Source organism: Cetorhinus maximus, chromosome 35 (genome assembly GCF_964194155.1).
Source record: "Cetorhinus maximus chromosome 35, sCetMax3.hap1.1, whole genome shotgun sequence".
Lineage (NCBI taxonomy): Eukaryota > Metazoa > Chordata > Chondrichthyes > Lamniformes > Cetorhinidae > Cetorhinus > Cetorhinus maximus.
In genome coordinates this window covers 6,733,695-6,753,723 of record NC_135913.1, presented here as the reverse complement: position 1 = coordinate 6,753,723, position 20,029 = coordinate 6,733,695, and the positions used below count along the sequence as shown (strand labels likewise).

Here is a 20,029-nt window from a genome sequence, read left to right as displayed (position 1 = left end):
TTCTGTGATCAGACACACAGTGACGGAGGGGATTGGGAGTTTGCCCTCGGATTTGGGACACAGTGGTTGATGGGATTCGGAGTTTACCCTGTGATCAGAGAGACAGTGATGGAGAGGATTGGGAGTTTACCATGTGATCAGGTACACAGTGAAGGAGGGGATTGGGAATTTATCCTGTCATGGGAGACACCGTGATGGAGAGGAGCGGGAGTTTACCCTGTGATCAGAGAGACAGTGATAGAGGGGATTGGGAGTTTACCCTCTGATGTGACAGACATTGACAGAGCGGATTGGGCGTTTATCCTGTGATCAGGGGCACAGTGACGGATGGGATTGCGAGTTTATCCTGTGATTAGGGACAGGGATGGAAGGGATTGGCTGTTTACCTTGTGATCGGGGATGCAGTAACGGAAGGGTTCGGAGTTTACCCTGTGATCTCAGACACAATGACCCAGAGAATTGGGTGTTTACCCTGTGATTAGGGACACAGTGACAGAGGGGTTTGGGAGTTTACCCTGTGATGAGAGAGACACTGATGGAGGAGATTGGGAGTTTATCTTGTGATCAGAGACACAGTTATGGATGGGATTGGGAGTTGACTCATTGATCAGAGGTGCAGTGACGCAGGGGATTGGTAGATTACCCTGTGATGAGAGACACAGTGATGGAGGGGATTGGGAGTTTACTCTGTGGTCAGGGGCACAGTGACAGAGGGGATTCGGAGTTCACCCTGTGATCAGAGAGACAGTGATAGAGGGGATTGGGAGTTTGCCCTGTGATCACTGACACAGCAATGGAGGGGATTGAGTGTTTACCATGTGATCAGGGACACAGTGATGGAGTGGATTGGGAGTTTTCTCTGTGCTGAGAGAGAGACAATGACAGAGGGATTTGGGAGTTTACTCTCTGATCAGACAGTGACGGAGCGGATTGGGACTTAACCCTGTGATCAGGGACGCAGTGATGGAGGGGATTGGGACTTAACCCTGTGATCAGGGACGCAGTGATGGAGGGGATTGGGAGTTCACCCTCTGATTAGGGACACAGTGATGAGGGGGACTGGGAGTTTACCCTGTGATAGAGACGCAGCGATGGAGGGGTTGAGTGTTTACCCTGTGGTCAGGGATGCAGTGACAGAGGGGATTGCGAGTTTGCTGTATGATCGCGGACACAGTGACGGAGGGGGTTGGGAGTTTACCCTGTGATCAGACACAGTGACGGAGGGGATTGGGACTTTACCCTGTGATCAGAGACACAGTGACGGAGGGGATTAGGACTTTACCCTGTGTTCAGGGGGACAGTGATGGAGCGGATTTGGAGTTAACCTGTAATCAGCTGTGATGTGTGTGTTTAATGTTTATCCTATTTTGTAAAAGGACATTTTAATTAAAAGTAATTGTTATATAGAACCTGCCGGTAGGGTGTACAAAGTCCCGGATATGTTGCCCTTCGGTTGAGAATAAGGAATAATGGAACCTTCTGTTTTTCATGCTTGAAGTTGGAGTTCAGAAGCTGTGTGTATTCTTAATTGTTAAGTAGTGGCAAAACACTTCAAATGGCGATGAGGATGGGATCATGTTTATTAGGGTCATGAGAGGCTTTTGATCCAACTACTATGGACTTTGTAGTTTATGTCGAGCAAATGGAACAGTTTTGCATTACGTATGAGATTGAAGAGGAAAAGTAGGCCTCAGTGTTTCTTAAAGTCATTGTAATGAAAAATCTTAGTTTACTGAGAAATCTCATTGCTCCTGACAAGCCAGCAGATAAAAACTTTGAAGAGCTAGTGGACATTTTAAAAAAGCACTTCGATCCCAGTCCAGCAATTATTGCCGAGATTCAAGTTTCACCGAAGAGAACAGTATGAAAGTGAGTCTGTTTCCCAGTTCCTGGCTAGGTTGAGAAAATTAGTGGAACATTGCGACTTTAAAGGTTACCTAGAAGGAGCGTTGCGAGATCGTTTGGTTAGTTGACTAAGAAATTAAAGAATTCGGTGTAGATTGTTAGCGGGGCCAAAAGCTGACACTGAAGAAAGTGTTTTAGATTGCGCAAAGCATAGAAATGGCAGAGAAATGAGCTGGAGATTTGATAGCGCATTCTAACAATGCCAAAGTTAAAATATTGAAGTCAGGGCATGCTCGCTTTCAAACATGTTAACGCTGTAATGGAATAGGGCATAATGCAGAAGCCTGTAAATGGAAATCCGTTGATTGTCGCTGCTGTGGGGAAAAAAAGGACACGCACAACATGCATGTAGATCAAAGGCTGATCACAGTAAAGCAATACCCCTAAGAAAAGGGCATCCCGAGCATACAGACAAGTCGCGCTTGAAAATGAACAGGCAATTGAAAAAGACGCATTACTTGGAAGCGAAGTACAAAAGTCATGAGAGTCCAGACGAGGCAGAAAGTGAAACTAACAGCGAGATCGCAGAAGAGCAATTCTGAAATTGGATAAAGGACTAAAAGTTGGCATTGCCTTCAATGCTAAAATAGTTAAAATGGAGGTTGACACAGGAACATCTGTTTCTATTGCTTCAGGGAAGACATGGGAGAAAAGTTTCAAGAAATGCCCATTGGAGAAAACCCTCCTCCAGCTTAGCACCTACACTGGTGAGCCTGTGAATATACTTGGAAAATTGTCCGTTCAGGCTAAATATGGAGATCAAATAGCAAGATTGCCACTTATCATTGTGAAAGGAGATTCTTCATTGCTTATGGGCAGGAACTGGCTAAAAGAAATTTGGCTGAACTGGAATAAGATAAATGAAGTGCATTGCAACCCTATGTTGCAGTCCTTGTTAGGCAAGTATGCTAATGTCTTCAAAGAAGGTCTTTGAATTATTGAAGACATTGCAGCCAAACTTGCTGTGAAGGCCAAAGCTTCTCCAAGGTTCTCACGTTCAGTTCCGTACACAAGGCAACAGAAAATCGAGCAGGAACTAAAATGACTTGAAAACTCTCAGATAATTGAGAAAGCTGATTATGCAGAATGGGCAGCTCCAATAGTCCCAGTAATGAAGGATGACGGGTCTATCAGGATATGTGGTGACTATAAAATCGCCATTAATCCTTTCCTGGAATACTCAAAATTGAGGACCTGTTTGCTGCTCTGAATGGAGGTGAATTATTCACAAAGCTTGACCTATCACAGGCATTTTTGCAAATGCACCTGAGTGAAGATTCCAGAAGTATACAACCATCAGCACACAGAGATCTATACTAATACCATTTGGAATTGCATCATCATCAATCTTATTCTAGCAGGCCATGGACAAAATACTGCAGGGCGTGCATGCTGTAATCTGCTTCCAAGATGACATGCTCATCACTGGGAAAAGCCTCCCCACTCATTTAGAGAACCTAGGCAGGGTCCTGCGTAGACTGGAAAAATACGGCATCCGCTGTAAGAAATCTAAATGCTCACCCCTGGAGCCCTCAGTGGAGTACCTGGGACATGTGATCGACGAAACTGGTCTCTCAACCTCACCCAGAAAGGTGGAGGCAGTGGTAAATGCACCTCAGCCCAAAAATGTTAAGGAGCTTCATTCGTTGTTGGGACTTGTGAATTACCATGGCAAGTTCATTTCCAATTTGGCTACCAATAATCTGCTGAAGAAGAATGCAAAATGGGATTGGTCTGTTAGGAAAGTTTCTAGGAACTTGAGCAAGAGCTCACTTCTGCTAAAGTCTTGGCACATTTCAATGGAAAGTTACCTGTCAGCCTGGCTTGTGATGCATCTGAATATAGTGTTGGAGCTGTCATCTCTGACACATTGCCTGATGGCAGTGGAAAGGCCCATTGCATACGCCTCACACACATTGTCCAATGCAGAACAAAATTATGTCCAAATTGAGAAGGAAGCTCTTGGACTATGGAGTCAAGAAGTTCCACCAATATTTGTATGGGTGTACATTCACATTAATTATAGAACACAAGCCTTTGACCTGGTTGCTTAGCCCGAAGTCATAAACCCCGACACTTGCCACTGCACGCCTGTGAAGGTGGGCACTGATCTTATCTGCTTACCAGTACGAAATTACATTTCGCTCCACTGAGAATCATGGAAATGTGGATTCACTTTCCAGACTTAGGTTTCCACAACCCGAAGTGAAGTTGCTGCTTTCAATGTGAACCAGGTAGACATGTTACCTGTTAAAGCGGATCAAATTTGACTTAAAACACAGGGATGCTGTGCTCTTAAAAGCTTACCTGTCTACACAGAAAGGTTGGTGTGTACCTCAAGAAGAGACTACTGAGCATAAACCTTACTACATGCGTAGATTCGAGTTGACTCTGCAACATGGTTGTTTGTTATGGGGAATCAGAGATGTTATTCCTCCAAAATTCCAAACACGAGTGTTGGAAGAACTTCACCTCAGTCACATGGGAATTGTCAAAATGAAAGAATTAGCTCATTTACATGTATGGTGGCTACATCTGGATAAAGACATCGAAGGCATGGTCAGTGATTGCCTTCCATGCCAAGAAATGAAATCTTCTCCTGCACCTGCCGCATTACATCTTTGGGCTTGGTCTGACCACCCATGGCAGAGACTTCATATGAACTTATGAAGTGCTGGAGCGCTTCTGGGACATACGTGCCTGATTGTGGTGGATGCCCACACAAAGTGGCCTCATGTTACTGCCATGAAGTCAACTACTTCAACAAAGACCATTGATGTTCTCCGGAATGTGTTCACTACTTTTGGATTGCCAAAGCAGATTGTGTCTGACAATGGCACACAGTTCACATCATGTGAATTTCAAACATTCCTGAAAAACAGTATGATCAAGCAGATTCTCATCTGGCCTTACCACCCATCCTAAAATGATGAAGCAGAACACTTTGTCCAGACATTCAAAACGGACATATTGAAGGGGAGGATGCAAACAGTTTGGAAGTTGAAGCTGAAGAACTTTTTGATAATGTATCATAACACTCCACATTCAAAAGCCGGCGTATCCCCTGCTGAGCTGATGTTTGGAAGATGACTGCATGCCAGGATGGATTTGCTATGTCTGGATTTCAAAGGAAAGATCAAGGCACCTTGATCAGAAAAGATCACAAGACACATGTAAACCAGCTTGAGAGTTTAATCTGGATCAGTCTGTTTGTGTCCGAAATTTCTGTGGAACACCAAAGTGGCTCCTGGGAAGAATCATCAAGCGTCGAGGACCACTGACCTATGATGTTAGCATCTGGAAGAGACATACTTACCAGATTGGAGAAGCCAAATCCAAGGAACCAAATTTCCAGGGATCTTCAGTCATAGTGGAAGATTTCTGGGAAACAGCTGCTCCAGTTGGTGAAATCTGACCTGATTCAACTGACAAACCTAGGGCGCATGTAGCTGCAACTGTTGAACCTGAACAGGAGCAAGTGGAACAGCAGAACCTTCCATTTCTTTGCAAACAAACTGAGATACCTAAGCCAACAGTCCTTTCTAGACAAAAGCGAATCTGCAAACCACCTCACCAATTTGTTCCTGGCTGAAGGGGGAAGAGATGTGTTGTTTGTGTTTAATGTTTATGATTTTTTTGTAAAAGGACATTTTAGTTTGAAAAAATTGTTACATAAAACCTACCAATAGGGTGTGCTAAGTCCCAAATGCATTGCCCTCTGGTGGAGAATAAGGAATAAAGGAACCTTCTGTTTTCCATACTTGAAGTTGGAGTTCAGCAGCAGATAGCTGTGTTTGTATTCTTAATTGTTAAGAAGTGACAAAACGCTTCACAAGGGGACTCAGTGCCGGAGGGGATTGGGAGTTTACTGTCTGATCAGAGACACAGTGATGAAGTGGAGGGATTGGTGATATTGGCTATTTTACCTTCCTATGAATTTGAAATCCTTTTTGTTTTGATTGGAATCTCTGTGTTGCCAGAATAAGAGATGCTTGCAGGAGTTCTTGGAGCCCTTGATGCTCATGATTGACATGAAAAATGCATTAAAAATTCAGTTTTCATATGCCATTAAGAGCTGAGGATTGGCCTGGTTGCCCCTGCCCTTCTTGAAAATGGGGTCACGGGACCTTTTCCTTCCTCCTTTGTGTTCAGAAACGCTCCCATTTAATGTCTCATCACAACTTTTACACCCTTGCATTGGGATTGTTGGTATAAGTCACAATGGAGGTTGTTAGAATGGGCCTTGAACACTTCACTTTCTGAAGTGTTGTGAGTTTGTTCCATGCTGAGCTGCAGCTGATGCTTATTGGCTCAGCAGTGGGTGAGTAAGCAGGGAGGTTTGACACCTCCACACAGGTTGACTTGCCTCCTGTGTGGAACAGGCATTAGAGTTCCAGCATTAGAGGGATGGGTCTGAGAATTGTAAATGGCTGAGGGTTGGCCTGATGCCACTGTGTCTCCTTTTGCTGCAGGATGGAGGATCGGAAGCCGTCGCGACACCGGGCATCTGAAGATGTCAGGCGACAGAAACGCAAGGAACTGGATGCCAGGAGGAGCAAATCACGCATCCGCCTGGGCACTCACCTGGAGCAGTGGTGCAATGTCAAGGACCAGCTGGGATTTCACTTACATTCCGACTTTGCTAAGTTTCTCCTCGACAGGTACTGTCAGCGATCAAAGGTCTGCTCACATCATCAAAATGATCCTATTGATCTTTCCGATCTTGTGTTCCTCAAGACTTTTGCTTCTATTATTGACAATGTTGGATCATCCTGATCCCATCAAGCACAACAAAATAGGCACAGAGTAAATCTCTCTCTGCACTTTCCATTGAAACACTCGCAGGACAGTTGCAGCATGGGGTTAGATACAAAATAAAGCTCCCTCTACACTGTCCCCATCAAACACTCCCAGGACAGGTCAGCATGAGGTTAGATACAGAATAAAGCTTCCTCTGCACTGTCCCCCAAACACACACAGGGCAGGTACAGCATGGGGCTTGATACAGAGTAAAGCTCCCGCTACTGTCTGCTGTGTATATTAGGAATTAGATAGTGATGTACCACAATGTATTTTGGGACTGAGACAGTGATGTACCACAATGTATTTTGGGACTGAGACAGTGATGTACCACAATGTATTTTGGGACTGAGACAGTGATGTACCACAATGTATTTTGGGACTGAGTCAGTGATGTACCACATTGTATATTGAGACTGAGAAAGTGATGCAGTGCAACGTCTATTGAGACTGAGACAGTCGTGTACACGCTGTATGTTGAGACTTGAGACAGTGATGTACCACACTGTATGTTGAGACTTGAAACAGTGATGTGGCACTGTATAGTGGGACTCTAGTCATGATTTTGAATTCTGAAGTAGTTCAGGCTGGTATTGATTATCTGTCTATTTTTCTGTACAGGAAATATGTGACTTTTTATTCATCCTTTTCTGTTTTTTTGATCCTGCTAATTGTGTATTTTTGTTTTGTTCCTACAGTTATGCCTCCAAATCCCCTGAGAGTGGTTCAGGTTGGTAATGGTGCTTCCTGTGGGAGGAGACACTTTATTTTTGTTTCCTGTCTCTTTCAGTCCCTTTCCTACATTCCTCCTCTCTCCCTCCCCCCCACACCACCACCCTCTTCCACTCCCCCCACCACTCTTTCCCCCCCTTCCTCACTCCCCCTTGCTCTTCAATACAAACAAAGAATGACAGGGTGTTAAGACAGTTAGCAAGAAATACCAAAATCAAAACACTTTTTTTTAGGATTGTATTAAAACAAAGAGAAATGTCAAGAGCAATTTGGGCTGTTAAGAACTGCTAACTGTGATTATTATCAGTGAAAATAAGGAAAGGGTGGATGTGTTGAATAATGACTTGATGTCAACGTTTACAGCAGAAGAGGGCAACATGCCATAAGCCCCAAATAGGTTAAGATTGAATTTGGGATTGGATCTCACTAAAATTAATGCAATCAAAATAACAGTCATGAAGCAAATAATGGCATTGAAGAATGAGAAATTCCCAGGGCCACATCTTTATCAATTTCAGTCTTTTGAAAGAAATAGATTATATCATTTCAGATGCCTGAACTGGTCTCCCAATGTTCTCGAGATTCCCTTGTGCTCAAGTAAGGATATAAGGAATCTCGGTGGTGGGAAAGCTGCTAGAAATGATAATCCAGGACAAAATTAACAGTTACTACGGTTACTTGGACAAATGTGAATTATTTAAGGAAAGTCATCGTGGATTTGTTCAGGACACCCTGTGTTTAATAGAATTGAGTTGTTTGACTAATGGAGGATTGATGAGACTAATCTGTTTGATGCTGTGCTCATGGACTTGAAGGAGTTTCACTCCAGAAAGCCCAGTTGGTGAACAATGATACTTGGGGCTCATTTTCACCCATGTTATTTACAGATTAAAATGTTACAGCTTCTTAACTCAACCTCCCCACATATAAGTGTCTCTTTATTTGTGCTCAAGTGAGCCCCCAATTATTGCACTCCATCTGCGTTTCATTAAACACAACTGATATACAGTTAACACCAAAAGGTGTTTGATGAAGTGCAACACCTTGGGCAGGAGTTTCAGGGGGGATGTGAGGAAAAACTTTTTTACCCAGAGGGTGGTGACGGTCTGGAATGCGCTGCCTGGGAGGGTTGTGGAGGCGGGTTGCCTCACATCCTTTTAAAACGTACCTGGATGAGCACTTGGCACGTCATAACATTCAAGGCTATGGGCCAAGTGCTGGTAAATGTGATTAGGTAGGTAGGTCAGGTGTTTCTCACGTGTCGGTGCAGACTCGATGGGCTGAAGGGCCTCTTTTGCACTGTGTGAACATAAGAGGCTTGCAACGAAATTTAAGATCATGGGATAAAAAGGACATTGGCAGCCTGGATATGAATATGGCTGAGTGACAAGTAGTGGTGAAAGGTTGTTTTTGAAGTGGACGTGGATATACATTGGGGTTCTCCTGGGATTGTTGCAAGGACCACTGCTTCTCTTGATCTGTATTAATGACCTAGACTTGAATATGCAGGTCAGAATTTCAAAATTTGCAGATTGCACCAAACTTGGAACTGTGTGGAAGATGGACATAGACTCCCAAGAGGACTCTTGGTAGATGAAATTTGGTGCAGGGAAGTGTGAAGTGATATATTTTGGTAGGAAGTAGCCCATGGGATGTGGGCGTCGCTAGCTAGGCCAGCATTTATTGCCGATCCCTAATTGCCCTTGTTCAGAGGGTAGTTAAGAGTCAACCATGTTGCTGTGGGTCTGGAGTCACATGAGTGCCACACCAGGTAAGGACGGCAGATTTCCTTCCCTAAAGGACATTAGTGAAGCAGATGGGTTTTTACAACTATTGGCAATGGTTTCATGGTCATCATCAGACTTTTAATTCCATATTTTTATTGAATTCAAATTTCACCATCTGCCGTGGTGGGATTCGAACCCTAGACCCCAGAGCATTACCCTGGGCCTCTGGAGTACCAATCCAGTGACAAGACCACTATGCCACCACCACCACCTAACAAGGATAAATCCATGTACTTTCTAAATGAGGAAAAGCTATAAACGGTAGAAATAGTGGAGTTGGAAGAGACTGAGGAATACAATGCAAAGGGGTAAAAGTTCTGCTTAAGTTATACAAAACCTTGGTTAGACCACAACTGGAGTACTATGAGCAGTTCTGGGCATCACAGCTTTTATTTCAATTTTGCTAGGACTGCTTGAGGCCATGCTTGTTAAAATTGTGCCTTGATGTCATGGGCAATCATTCTCACCTTTTGAGTTGAGCTCTGGTGTCCATGTTTGGACCAAGCTTGTAAACAGAGTCAGGAGCCGAGTGGCCCTGATGGAACCCAAACTGAGCATCAGTGAGCATGTTATTGCTGAGTAAGCGCCACTTGAGGTTTTGATGGCACCTTCCATCACTTCACTGATAATTGAGAGTAGACTGCTGAGGTGTAATTGGCTGGGTTGGATTTGTCCTGCTTTTTTAGGGACAGGAAATACATGGGCAATTTTCCACATTGCCGGATCAATGCCAATGTTGCAGTTGTACTGGAACAGATGGTCTAAGTTCAAGAACACAGAACACAACCCTTCAGCACTGTCGCTGGAATGTTGTCAGGCCCCATAGCCTTTGCAGTATCCAGTGCCTTGAGCTGTTTGAATTGAATTGGCTAAAGACAGGAGTCTGTGATGCTGGGGACCTTAGGAGGAGACCGAGAAGGATTGTCTATTTGGCACATGTAGTTGAAGATTGTTGCAAGTGCATCAGCCATATCTTTTGCACTGGTGTGCTGAGCTCCCCCATCATTGAGGATGGGATATTTGTTGAGCCTCCTCCTACAGTTGGTTGTGGTCTAGATCTGGCAGGACCGTTGAGTTTTGACCTGATCCTTTAGTTGTAGCTCTGTCCATCGCATGCTGCTTCCATTGTTTAACATGTATTTAGTTCTGTGTTGTAGCTTCACTAGGTTTAGGTTTTACCTGATTTTTAAGTATGCATGGTGCTGCTCCTGGCCTGATCTGCATGCCTTATTGAATCAGAGTTGATCCCTGCTTTGATGGTAATGGTAAAATGAGGGATTTGCCAGGCCATGAGATTACACATTGTGGTAGAATAATTCTGCTGTTGATGACCTGTAGTGCCCATTTTTGAGCTCCTAGATCTGTTCTGAATCTATCTATTCAGCATGGTGGAATTGCCACACAACATAAAGTCTTTAGCTGTCTCTGAGTATACGTTAATGTTTGTGTATCTATTTGTGTGTGAACGACTGCCTTTCTCTGTTCAGGGCCCAGTGACGCAGGTGAGGATTTCAATGTGCTTCGTACCTCGAGCGACGCCTTACGGCAGCTTGTGATCTGGTCACATGATCACAGCCAGGAGTGTGGCTTCATTCCCGACCTGAAGTCTGTTGTGTTGGAGCGTTCAGGAGGGTCTCTGACGGCGGTCTGGGAGTGTATTGCAGGCCACTCTTACCCGTGGTTACTGCTTGCAAGTACTCGGACCATCCCAGACCGTGGTGTTATGGCAAGGACCAGGAGCAGGACCAGAAACTGTGAGCGAGCTCAGTGCAGCTCCACTGGGCATGGGGACCCTCCTGAGAGTGGGCACTACCTCCGAGCACCCACTGGGCTCCCTCTGGAGGGGACCGTAAAGGTGGAGCGGGATCCACGGAGCTTGGCGTCAGAGAGCAGCAGTGTGTCGGAGCCAGGCAGCGAGAGCGATTCAAGCCAGAGGAGGACTGCATTGGGTCACGAGAGGCCACTGCAGGGGTCAAAGGGTATCGGTGGTGAGGTAGGGGGTGACTGTGAAATCGCAGCAGCACTGAGCTCAAGTGGTTACCCCACATCCCAGCATCCATCATCTGTTCACAGTCACAATTCCACATCTCCGACATTGGGCAGCCGGAGAACAAGGAACAAGCAAGAGTGCGGCCATTTGGGGAACTGTCGGCCCCCTGTGAAGGAGATAGCAAAGCTCAGTGACACTGGGCCAAACAGTAAGCACTCTGCTCTAAGGAAATGCACTGATATGGGCCCTGCAAGCAGTCTGGACACCATGCAGCTGGTGTGTGAGTCAGACTCGGCCACAGATGAGGAACCACGTCCAGGATCCAGGAAAGCAGGAGCGTCACCAGGTAAGGACGTTATCAAGAAACAGGCTATTTCACATGGCAAGAAGAGAATAAATAGGGGCTGGAATGTGGATGGTTGAGCATATTCAGTCAGTCAACGCACTGCTGGCTGATCTTCTGCCTCAACTCCATTTTCCCATCCCCTCCCCATATCCCTTGACTCCCTGACAGATCATAAAATCTGCCCATCACAACTCACTGGGATAGAGAATTCCAAAGATTCACAACCCTTTGAGTGAAGACGTTTCTCCTCATCTTTGTCTTAAATGATTAACTGCTTAACCTGAGACTGTGCCTCCTGTTGTCGATTCCCCAGCCAGCAGAAACAACCTCTCGGTGTGAACCCTGTCAAGCCCCTTCAGGGTCTTGTATATTTCAATGAGGTTACATGCCATATCTTCTAAACTCTAGAGAATAAAAGCTCAATTTGCTCAGCCCCGTAGGACAACACTCTGATCTCAGGCACCAATGTAGTGAGCCTTTGTTGTACTGCTTCTAATGCAAGTATATCCTTCCATAAATATGGAGACCAAAACTACGCACAGTATTCCAGGTGTAGCCTCACCAAAGCCCTATGCAATTATAGTTAGACTTCCTTATTCTTAACATTGAGTAAGACGAGTTTACAGTTATACAATAAAGAAAATTTGCTCTGAAAAGAGCAAATCAGCAGCAAGAAAATGTACCGACCTATCACAAATGCAAATCCAGTAAGATCCCACCCATATTCCCAATCACTTTTTATAACTACCTCTTTCACCTATTCCAGTCATTCTTCCAGACAATGGGCAGTATATGTTGCGCAAAACATCAAGGGCTACTAATTCCCCACAAGCCTCTGTTACAAGCTCCAATTATTTCTTGGTTAAAGCTCTGTCCAAAGGTAGAACTACCATTAGGGGGTTTGTAAACTGCTCCCACCAGCATTTTCTGACACCTTTATTCCTATTCTCCAACTGTACTGATCTCAACAGAGGGGGCTACCATGCCCAACCTGTGCTGTACATCCCTGGGTGTGTTTGTTGGAATAGTGTAAAGAGAGATTTACTCTGTATCTAATCCATGCTGTACCTGTCCTGGGAATTTTTGATGGGGACATTGTAGATTTACTTTACTCATTCCTTCAATTAAATATTGGGAAGACTGAAGCCAGTGTTTTCGGTCCCCAATTCAAACTCCATTTCCCAGCTACTGACTCCATTCACACCAGGAGGCAGTCACACCCCTTAGCATAGGGTCTTCTGATTGGTCAGAGGTCAGGAGGTTGTGTCTGTGAGTGAGGCAGGCATGAGGTAGAATTGGAGGAGCTTTGGCCTTGTAATTGTCCAGTCGGTTTGAGGTTGTCTCAGTCTGTTTGGATAAGAGTGGGGGCTGCAGGCTGGATGAGCAAACTGACCATGGCATTATGGTACAAGAAACCATCCAAGCGGTGGGGTGTTACAAGGAATGTTGGGGTAGTAGGGGACAGTATAGTTTGAGGGATAGACACAGCGCTCTGCAGCCGAGAGCTATAGTCCAGACGTATGTGTTGCCTGCCCAGTGCAAGGGTTCGAGACATCTGCTTGGGACTGGAGAGGAACTTGCAGTGGGAGGGCGAGAATTCAGTTGTCATGGTCCACTTTGGTACCAGTGACACAGATGGGACGAAGAAAGAGGTTCTGCTTAGGAATTATGAGCAGCTAGGGGTTCAATTAAAATGCAGAACCTCAAAGGTTCTCTGGATAATTATCTGACCCATGAGCAAATGGGTGTACGGTAAATGAGGTTAGAGAGATGAATGTGTGACTCAAAGACTATTGTGAGAGAAATGGGATTCAATTCATGAGGCAGTGTCACTATTACTGGGGAAATTGGGAGCTGCACCACTGGGACAGGCTTCACTTGAACCATGCTGGGACTAGTGTTCTGGGGAGTTGTATAACTAGGGTGGGAAAGAGGGCTTTAAACTAAATAGTGGGGGAAGGGATCATGCGAGAGAAGACGCAGTAAATCAAAGGGAAACAACGAGGTAATGGAGCAGAGTAGTGATTTGGATAATGATAACCAGGGTGTGTGAAGAAGGAACAGAGAGGACAAATTTAAGATTACACCAGCAATTAAGGCTATGAGAGTGCAAAAAGACAAAGTTTAAAGGCTCTATATCTAGATGAGCACAGCATTCATAACAAAATGGATGAATTGTTAGTAGAGACAGTAATAAATAAGCATGACCTGATACCGATCACAGAAACATGGTTGCAGGGTGACCAAGGCTGGAATCTAAATGTTGAAGGATATTTGGCATTTCGAAAAAAAGAGGAAGCTCGGAGAAGGTGTTGGGGTAGATCTGTTACTTAATGATGTCATTCGTAAGTGCTCGGAAGAGCAAAATGTAGAATCAGTTTGGGTAGAAGTAGGAAATAGTAAAGGTAAGAGGTCACTTGTGGGAGTAGCCCATAGGCCCCTAAGAATAGTTATATGGTAGGACAGGGTATACAGCAAGAAATAAATGGGATGCGTAAAAAAAGGTATGGCTATAATCATGGGTGACTTTAATCTAAACGTAGATTAGGTGAATCAAATTGGCAAGGTAGCCTGGAACGTGAGTTCAAAGAGTGTATTCGGGGCAGTTTCTTCAAACAGTACATTCCACCTGCCCTTAGCACAGACAAGATGGGCTGAATGGCCTCTTTCTGTGCCATAACTTTTCTATGGTAGTCCCTGTACCATCAGCGAATACAAAGAGTTTTTCTTTGTCTACCTCATCTGAACCTGTCATAATCTATCATTTCTCCCTTCAATCTCTGTTACGCCAAGGGTAAAGCTCCAGCTCCCCAGACCAAAACTTGTAGCTAAATTGCCTGCTCTCCAGAATGATTGTGGTAAATCTGTACTCTCTCAAGGATGGGTTGGTGGAGTGGGCGGTAAAGCGGCAGATGGATTTTAACATAGAGAAGTGTGAGGTCATACATTTAGGGAGGTCAAACAGTTACAGGGATTACAAAATAAATGGGAATATACTAAGAGGGGTAGATGAAGTGAGAGATCTTGGCGTACAAGTACACAGGTCCCTGAAGGCAGCAGTTCAAGTAGACAAGGTTGTAAAGAAGGCATATGGAATGCTTTCCTTCATTGGCAGAGGTATAGAATAAGGTAAGGATATAATGTTGGAATTGTATAAAACACTGGTGAGGCCACAACTGGAGTATTGTGTGCAGTTCTGGTCACCACATTACAGGAAGGATGTAATAGCTCTGGAGAGAGTGCAGAGGAGGTTTACAAGAATGTTGCCAGGGTTTAAAAAAAGTGCAGCTATGAGGAGAGATTGGATAGGTTGGGGTTATTTTCCTTAGAACAAAGAAGGCTGAGAGGTGACTTGATTGAGGTGTACAAAATTATGAGGGGAATAGATAGAGTGGACAGGATAAAATTGTTTCCCTTGATGGAGAATTCTAGAACCAGAGGACATAGATTCAAGATAAGTGGCAGAAGGTGTAGGGGGGACATGAGGAAAAACTTTTTTATGCAGAGGGTAGTGGGTGTCTGGAATTCGCTGCCCAAGTTGGTGGTAGAGGCAGAAACTCTAAACTCTTTTAAAAAGTACCTGGATCTGCACCAAAAATGCTGTAAGCTGCAGGGTTATGGGCCGGGTGCAGGAAGATGGGATGAGAAAGGGCACCTGGGTGTCCTCGGGCTGGCATGGACAAGATGGGCCGAATGGCCTCCTTCTGTGCTGTAACTTTTCTATTGTTCTAACCTTCACATTCTTCTTAAAGTGTGGTGAGCAGAACTGGATGCAGTGTGGTGACTGAACCAGAGCAATGGTTCAACATAACTTCCCTGCACTGAATACCTCTCTGTGCAAAGCCGAAGATTCCAAATACCCTGCTAATCACAATCTCAATATACCCTGATACTATCAAAGATCTATACACATGAAACCCCAGATCCTTCTGTCCCAGCACACTCTTTAGAACTGTGCAATTGCTCCACTGCCTGGCATTGTCCAATATGGAAAACAACTATTTCCCGTGACTTGATGTTTTCTGCCCTAAAGCCAAATTTTTTTATCCAAGCTGATATTGACCCGCCTTTTCCATGAGTCTCAATTTTGTTCACCAGACTTTTATATGGTAATTTGTGAAATGATTTATTTAGACCCATATAAACAACATCCACCCTTCCTCAACCTTCTCTGTTACTTGATCAAACAATTTAATTAGATTAGTCGAGCACAATCTGCCTTTTACAATCCATGCTGGCTTTCCTTAATTAACTCTCACCTCTCCAAGTGCCTGTTGATTTTTTTTCTCTCTGGTTATTCTTTCTGAAACCTTCCCCACCACCGGTTTTAAATGGACTGACCTGTGGTTACTAAGAATGTCTTGCACCCTTCAACAAGTAAGTCAAATTTGCTACCCTCTGATCCTCTGGCATCTCCCCCATGTCAAGGAAGATTGGAAGATTATGACAAGCCCTTCTGCTCTTTTCAGTCCCACTTCCTTGAATGCCCTGGGATGCAAGTCATCCAGACCTGGTGACTTTTTCCATTCAAAATCTTGTCAGCGATCCCAGGGCATTCTGCCCATTAATCTTCACCCCATCCATTATCTCTACCGTCTTCGTTTCCACCAGTATTTTTGTCAGCATCCTTTGCCATATTAAACACTCTTAGCAAATTACGCATTCAGTATTCTAGCCTTGCCTGCACCTCTCAGCATAAATATCACCTTCCTTGCCCCACCCTGCTTAGTACCCACTTAGTATTTACATGCCTGTGGGATATTTATTCTATTCTCATGTTCTCACTTTGTCTGTCTTATTTTCCTCTTGACTCCCCCTCTCAACTTGTATTTGACCTAATTCTCGCTTGACAAATTCACCTGATGTGCATCAAATACCTCTTTCTTCATATTCTCTGTCTCCCTTGCCATTCAAAAAACCCTGTTTTTGATGCCCCTACCTTTCATCCTTGCTTTTTTGTTTTTGTTCATGGGATGCGGGCATCACTGGCTCGGCCAGCATTTGTTGCCCATCCCAAATTGCTCTGTTCAGAGGGCATTTAAGAGTCAACCACATTGCTGTGGGTCTGTAGGCCAGACCAGGTAAGGATGGCAGATTTCCTTGCCTAAAGGACATCAGTGAACCAGATGGGTTTTTACGACAATCGACAATGATTTTGTGGTCATTATGAGAATTTTAATTCTAGATTTTTGTTGAATTCAAATTCCACTGTCTGCCATGGTGGGATTTGAACCCAGATTCCCAGAGCATTACCCTGGGTCTCTGGAATACTAGTCTAGTGACAATACGTAACCTGAAATATCCTGAAAGATCACCCATTCATTATTCTGTTAGTTTTTCCTGTCAATCTTTGATTTCATCTTACCTTGGTGAGACCTCTTCTCATCCGATTGAAGTTGGCCCACTTCCAATTTAGAAGTTCTACTTTGGATTGTTCCTTGCTCGTCTCCATTACTAATACAAATTCATTATAATTATAAATATTAAATACTAATATAAATATAATATAAACTCAACTGTTCACCTACAGACACTTGATCCACTTGGCCCACTTGATTCCCAACACTATATCCAAGAATGCCTCATCCCTAATTAGAGTAACAACAAATGGGCCGAGGAAGACCTCCTGAGCACACTTCAGAAACTCCTTCCCTTCCTTAACCTTGACTCGAATATTATCCCCATTGAAATTTAGGTAAATGAAGTCCCCCAATATCACCACACTACATAGTTCCCGCACATCTCTGTGATTTCCCATCAGATGTTATATACATGGATTTCAGTAAGGCCTTTGACAAGGTCCCTCATGGCAGACTGGTACAGAAGGTAAAGTCGCACGGGATCAGAGGTGAGCTGGCAGGATGGATACAGAATTGGCTTGGTCATAGAAGACAGAGGGTAGCAGTAGAAGGGTGCTTTTCTGAATGGAGAGCTGTGACTAGTGGAGTTCCGCAGGGATCAGTGCTGTTTGTGGAAAACATAAATGATTTGGAAGAAAATGTAACTGGGCTAATTAGTAAGTTTGCAGACGACACTAAGGTTGGAGGAGTTGCAGATAGTGAAGAGGATTGTCAAAGGATACAATGGGATATAGATCGGTTGGAGACTTGGGCGGAGAAATGGCAGATGGAGTTTAATCCGGACAAATGCGAGGTAATGCATTTTGGAAGGTCTAATACAGGCAGGAATTATACAGTAAATGGCAGAACCCTTAAGTGCATTAACGGGCAGAGGGATCTGGGTGTACAGGTCCACAGGTCACTGAAAGTAGCAACTCAGATGGATAAGGTAGTCAGGAAGGCATATGGCATGCTTGCCTTCATTGGCAGGGGTATTGAGTATAAAAGCTGGGAAGTCATGCTGCAGCTGTATAGAACCTTGGTTAGGCCATACTTGGAATATTGCATGCAGTTCTGGTCACCACATTACCAGAAGGAAATGGAGGCGTTGGAGAGGGCACAGAGGAGGTTTACCAGGATGCTGCCTGGTCTGGAGGTTATTAGCTATGAGGAGAGGTTGGAGAAACTCGGATTGTTCTCACTAGAGCGACGGAGATTGAGGGGCGACTTGATAGAAGTTTACAAAATTATGAGTGGCATGGACAGAGTAGATAGTCAGAAGCTTTTTCCCAGGGTGGAAGAGTCAATTACTAGGGGACATAGATTGAAGGTGAGAGGAGAAAACTATAAAGATGATGTGCGGGGCAAGTTTTTTACGCAGAGGGTAGTGAATGTCTGGAATTCGTTGCCAGAGGAGGTGGTGGAAGCAGGTACGATAGTGGTGTTTAAGAGGCAGCTTGACAAATACTGAATAGGACGGGAATAGAGGGATACGGACCCCGGAAGTGCAAAATGTTTTAGTTGACGGGCAATAAGATCGGCGCAGGCTTGGAGGGCCGAAGGGCCTGTTCCTGTGCTGTACTTTGTTCTTCGTTCTTTGTTTGCTCCTCTATCTCTGTCTCTGACTATTTTGACTCCTATAAGAATACCCCCAATAGTATGACCCTGCCCTTTTGCTTCTCAACACCAGCCAAACGAATTCTGTCTTTACCACTTCAAGGACATCACGTCGTCTTCCCTAATTAATACTGCCACCCCACCTCCCTTTTCCCCTTCTGTATACTTTCTAAACACTTTGCACCCATGAATATTAAGCTTCACTCTGTGCTCCGTGCTGCACATGCCCCAATGTGTTTGAAGGGGACAGCGCAGAGGGAGCTTTACCCAGTATCTAACCCTATGCTGGTCCTGTCCTGATAGTGTTTGATGGGTAGATTGTATGGTTTGAAGTATTTATGACATCCCAGCACATTGAGTTGAATTTGCATCTTGGTTGATAGATTATGGAATATGATGTTTTTATGAAGTAAAGGATTTCAGCCTGCACGGGAGTAGAAGAGTTTGAACAGGCTGTATCCGAAGAAGCAGCTTCTGATTTGTTTCTTGCCTTTATTTCAGTTTCTGAATCCCCGGCTGTAGACACTGCAGTCAGGAAGGATGGAGAGCTGGAAGTACGGGATGAAAGGTGAGATCACGTTGAGAATTTCCAGAATGCTCTTCAGTGGCTACTTTTAAGATTTTTATTCTTTTTGCTGTGTTCTCACTTCTCTTTGAGCTCCCCACACTGGTCCATGCACTGAGCTTCCTCCAGATTCCCACCCTTGCTCTAGGTAATCCATTTCACCACCCCCCAGACCCCGAACCTGGGGCCTCCACCCTTTCCGCCACATGGGCACAATTCCCCAACCACCCACTCACCCACAAACTTGGTTCCCCGTCTCCCTTGCCCCACCCTGGCTCCCCTTTCCTCACCTTCCTTACCCCATCTCCACCTGCCCCCACTCCAGACTAACCTTCCCCTTCCCCCACAACCCCAATTTCTACCCTTGCCTCCTGGGTTAACCTCCCACCGCTCCCCTGCTCCGGATTTCCCTCCCACCACGCCGTGTGACCCTTCTGGTCTGTACTCCAGCCCTAAAATCTCCCCCAATACCCCCACCCCGCTAAGGCTCTCCCTTAGAAGCCCCATCCTGGGATCTCATATTCTCCCCCCACCCCCCATGGGATCTCCTACACCTGGACAGTGTTGCTCCTCTTGCCGATCCCCAAAACGTGTCCTACCTCATGTTCCCTCCTCATCCTGTCTCCAATGACCCTCCCCACTGTCCATAACCACGCTGCACCCCCCTCCCCTGAAACATGCAGGTGCCCCTGAACCCACTTTGCCCCGATGCCCCTGACCCCCCCCCGTCATGCATCTGGCCCACATTGCTCATTCCCTTCCTGGCCCCAGCCCCATAACCCCCCACACCTCCCACAATCTGAGTGCTGTGTTAGCTGTGGGGAATTCCATGATGGGAGCAGATTTCGTGAATCACAGAATCTCGCAGTGCAGAAGAGGCTCTTCGGCCCACCGAGTCTGCACCGACACGTGAGAAACACCTGACCTACCTACCTAATCCCATTTACC

At 45.0% G+C, this 20,029-nt stretch overlaps 1 protein-coding gene across 1 annotated transcript in view; it reads left to right on the top strand.

Moving 5' to 3' along the window:
• LOC144672001 (uncharacterized) overlaps positions 1 to 20,029 on the top strand; it is a 50,673-nt gene that overhangs the window by 8,192 nt on the left and 22,452 nt on the right. Inside the window, exons 2-5 of the mRNA XM_078533936.1 lie at positions 6,378 to 6,566; positions 7,404 to 7,435; positions 10,712 to 11,560; positions 19,018 to 19,084. Coding sequence (XP_078390062.1) covers positions 6,379 to 6,566; positions 7,404 to 7,435; positions 10,712 to 11,560; positions 19,018 to 19,084 — 1,136 coding nt within the window. The 5' untranslated portion in view covers position 6,378. The remainder of the gene's footprint in view (positions 1 to 6,377; positions 6,567 to 7,403; positions 7,436 to 10,711; positions 11,561 to 19,017; positions 19,085 to 20,029) is intronic.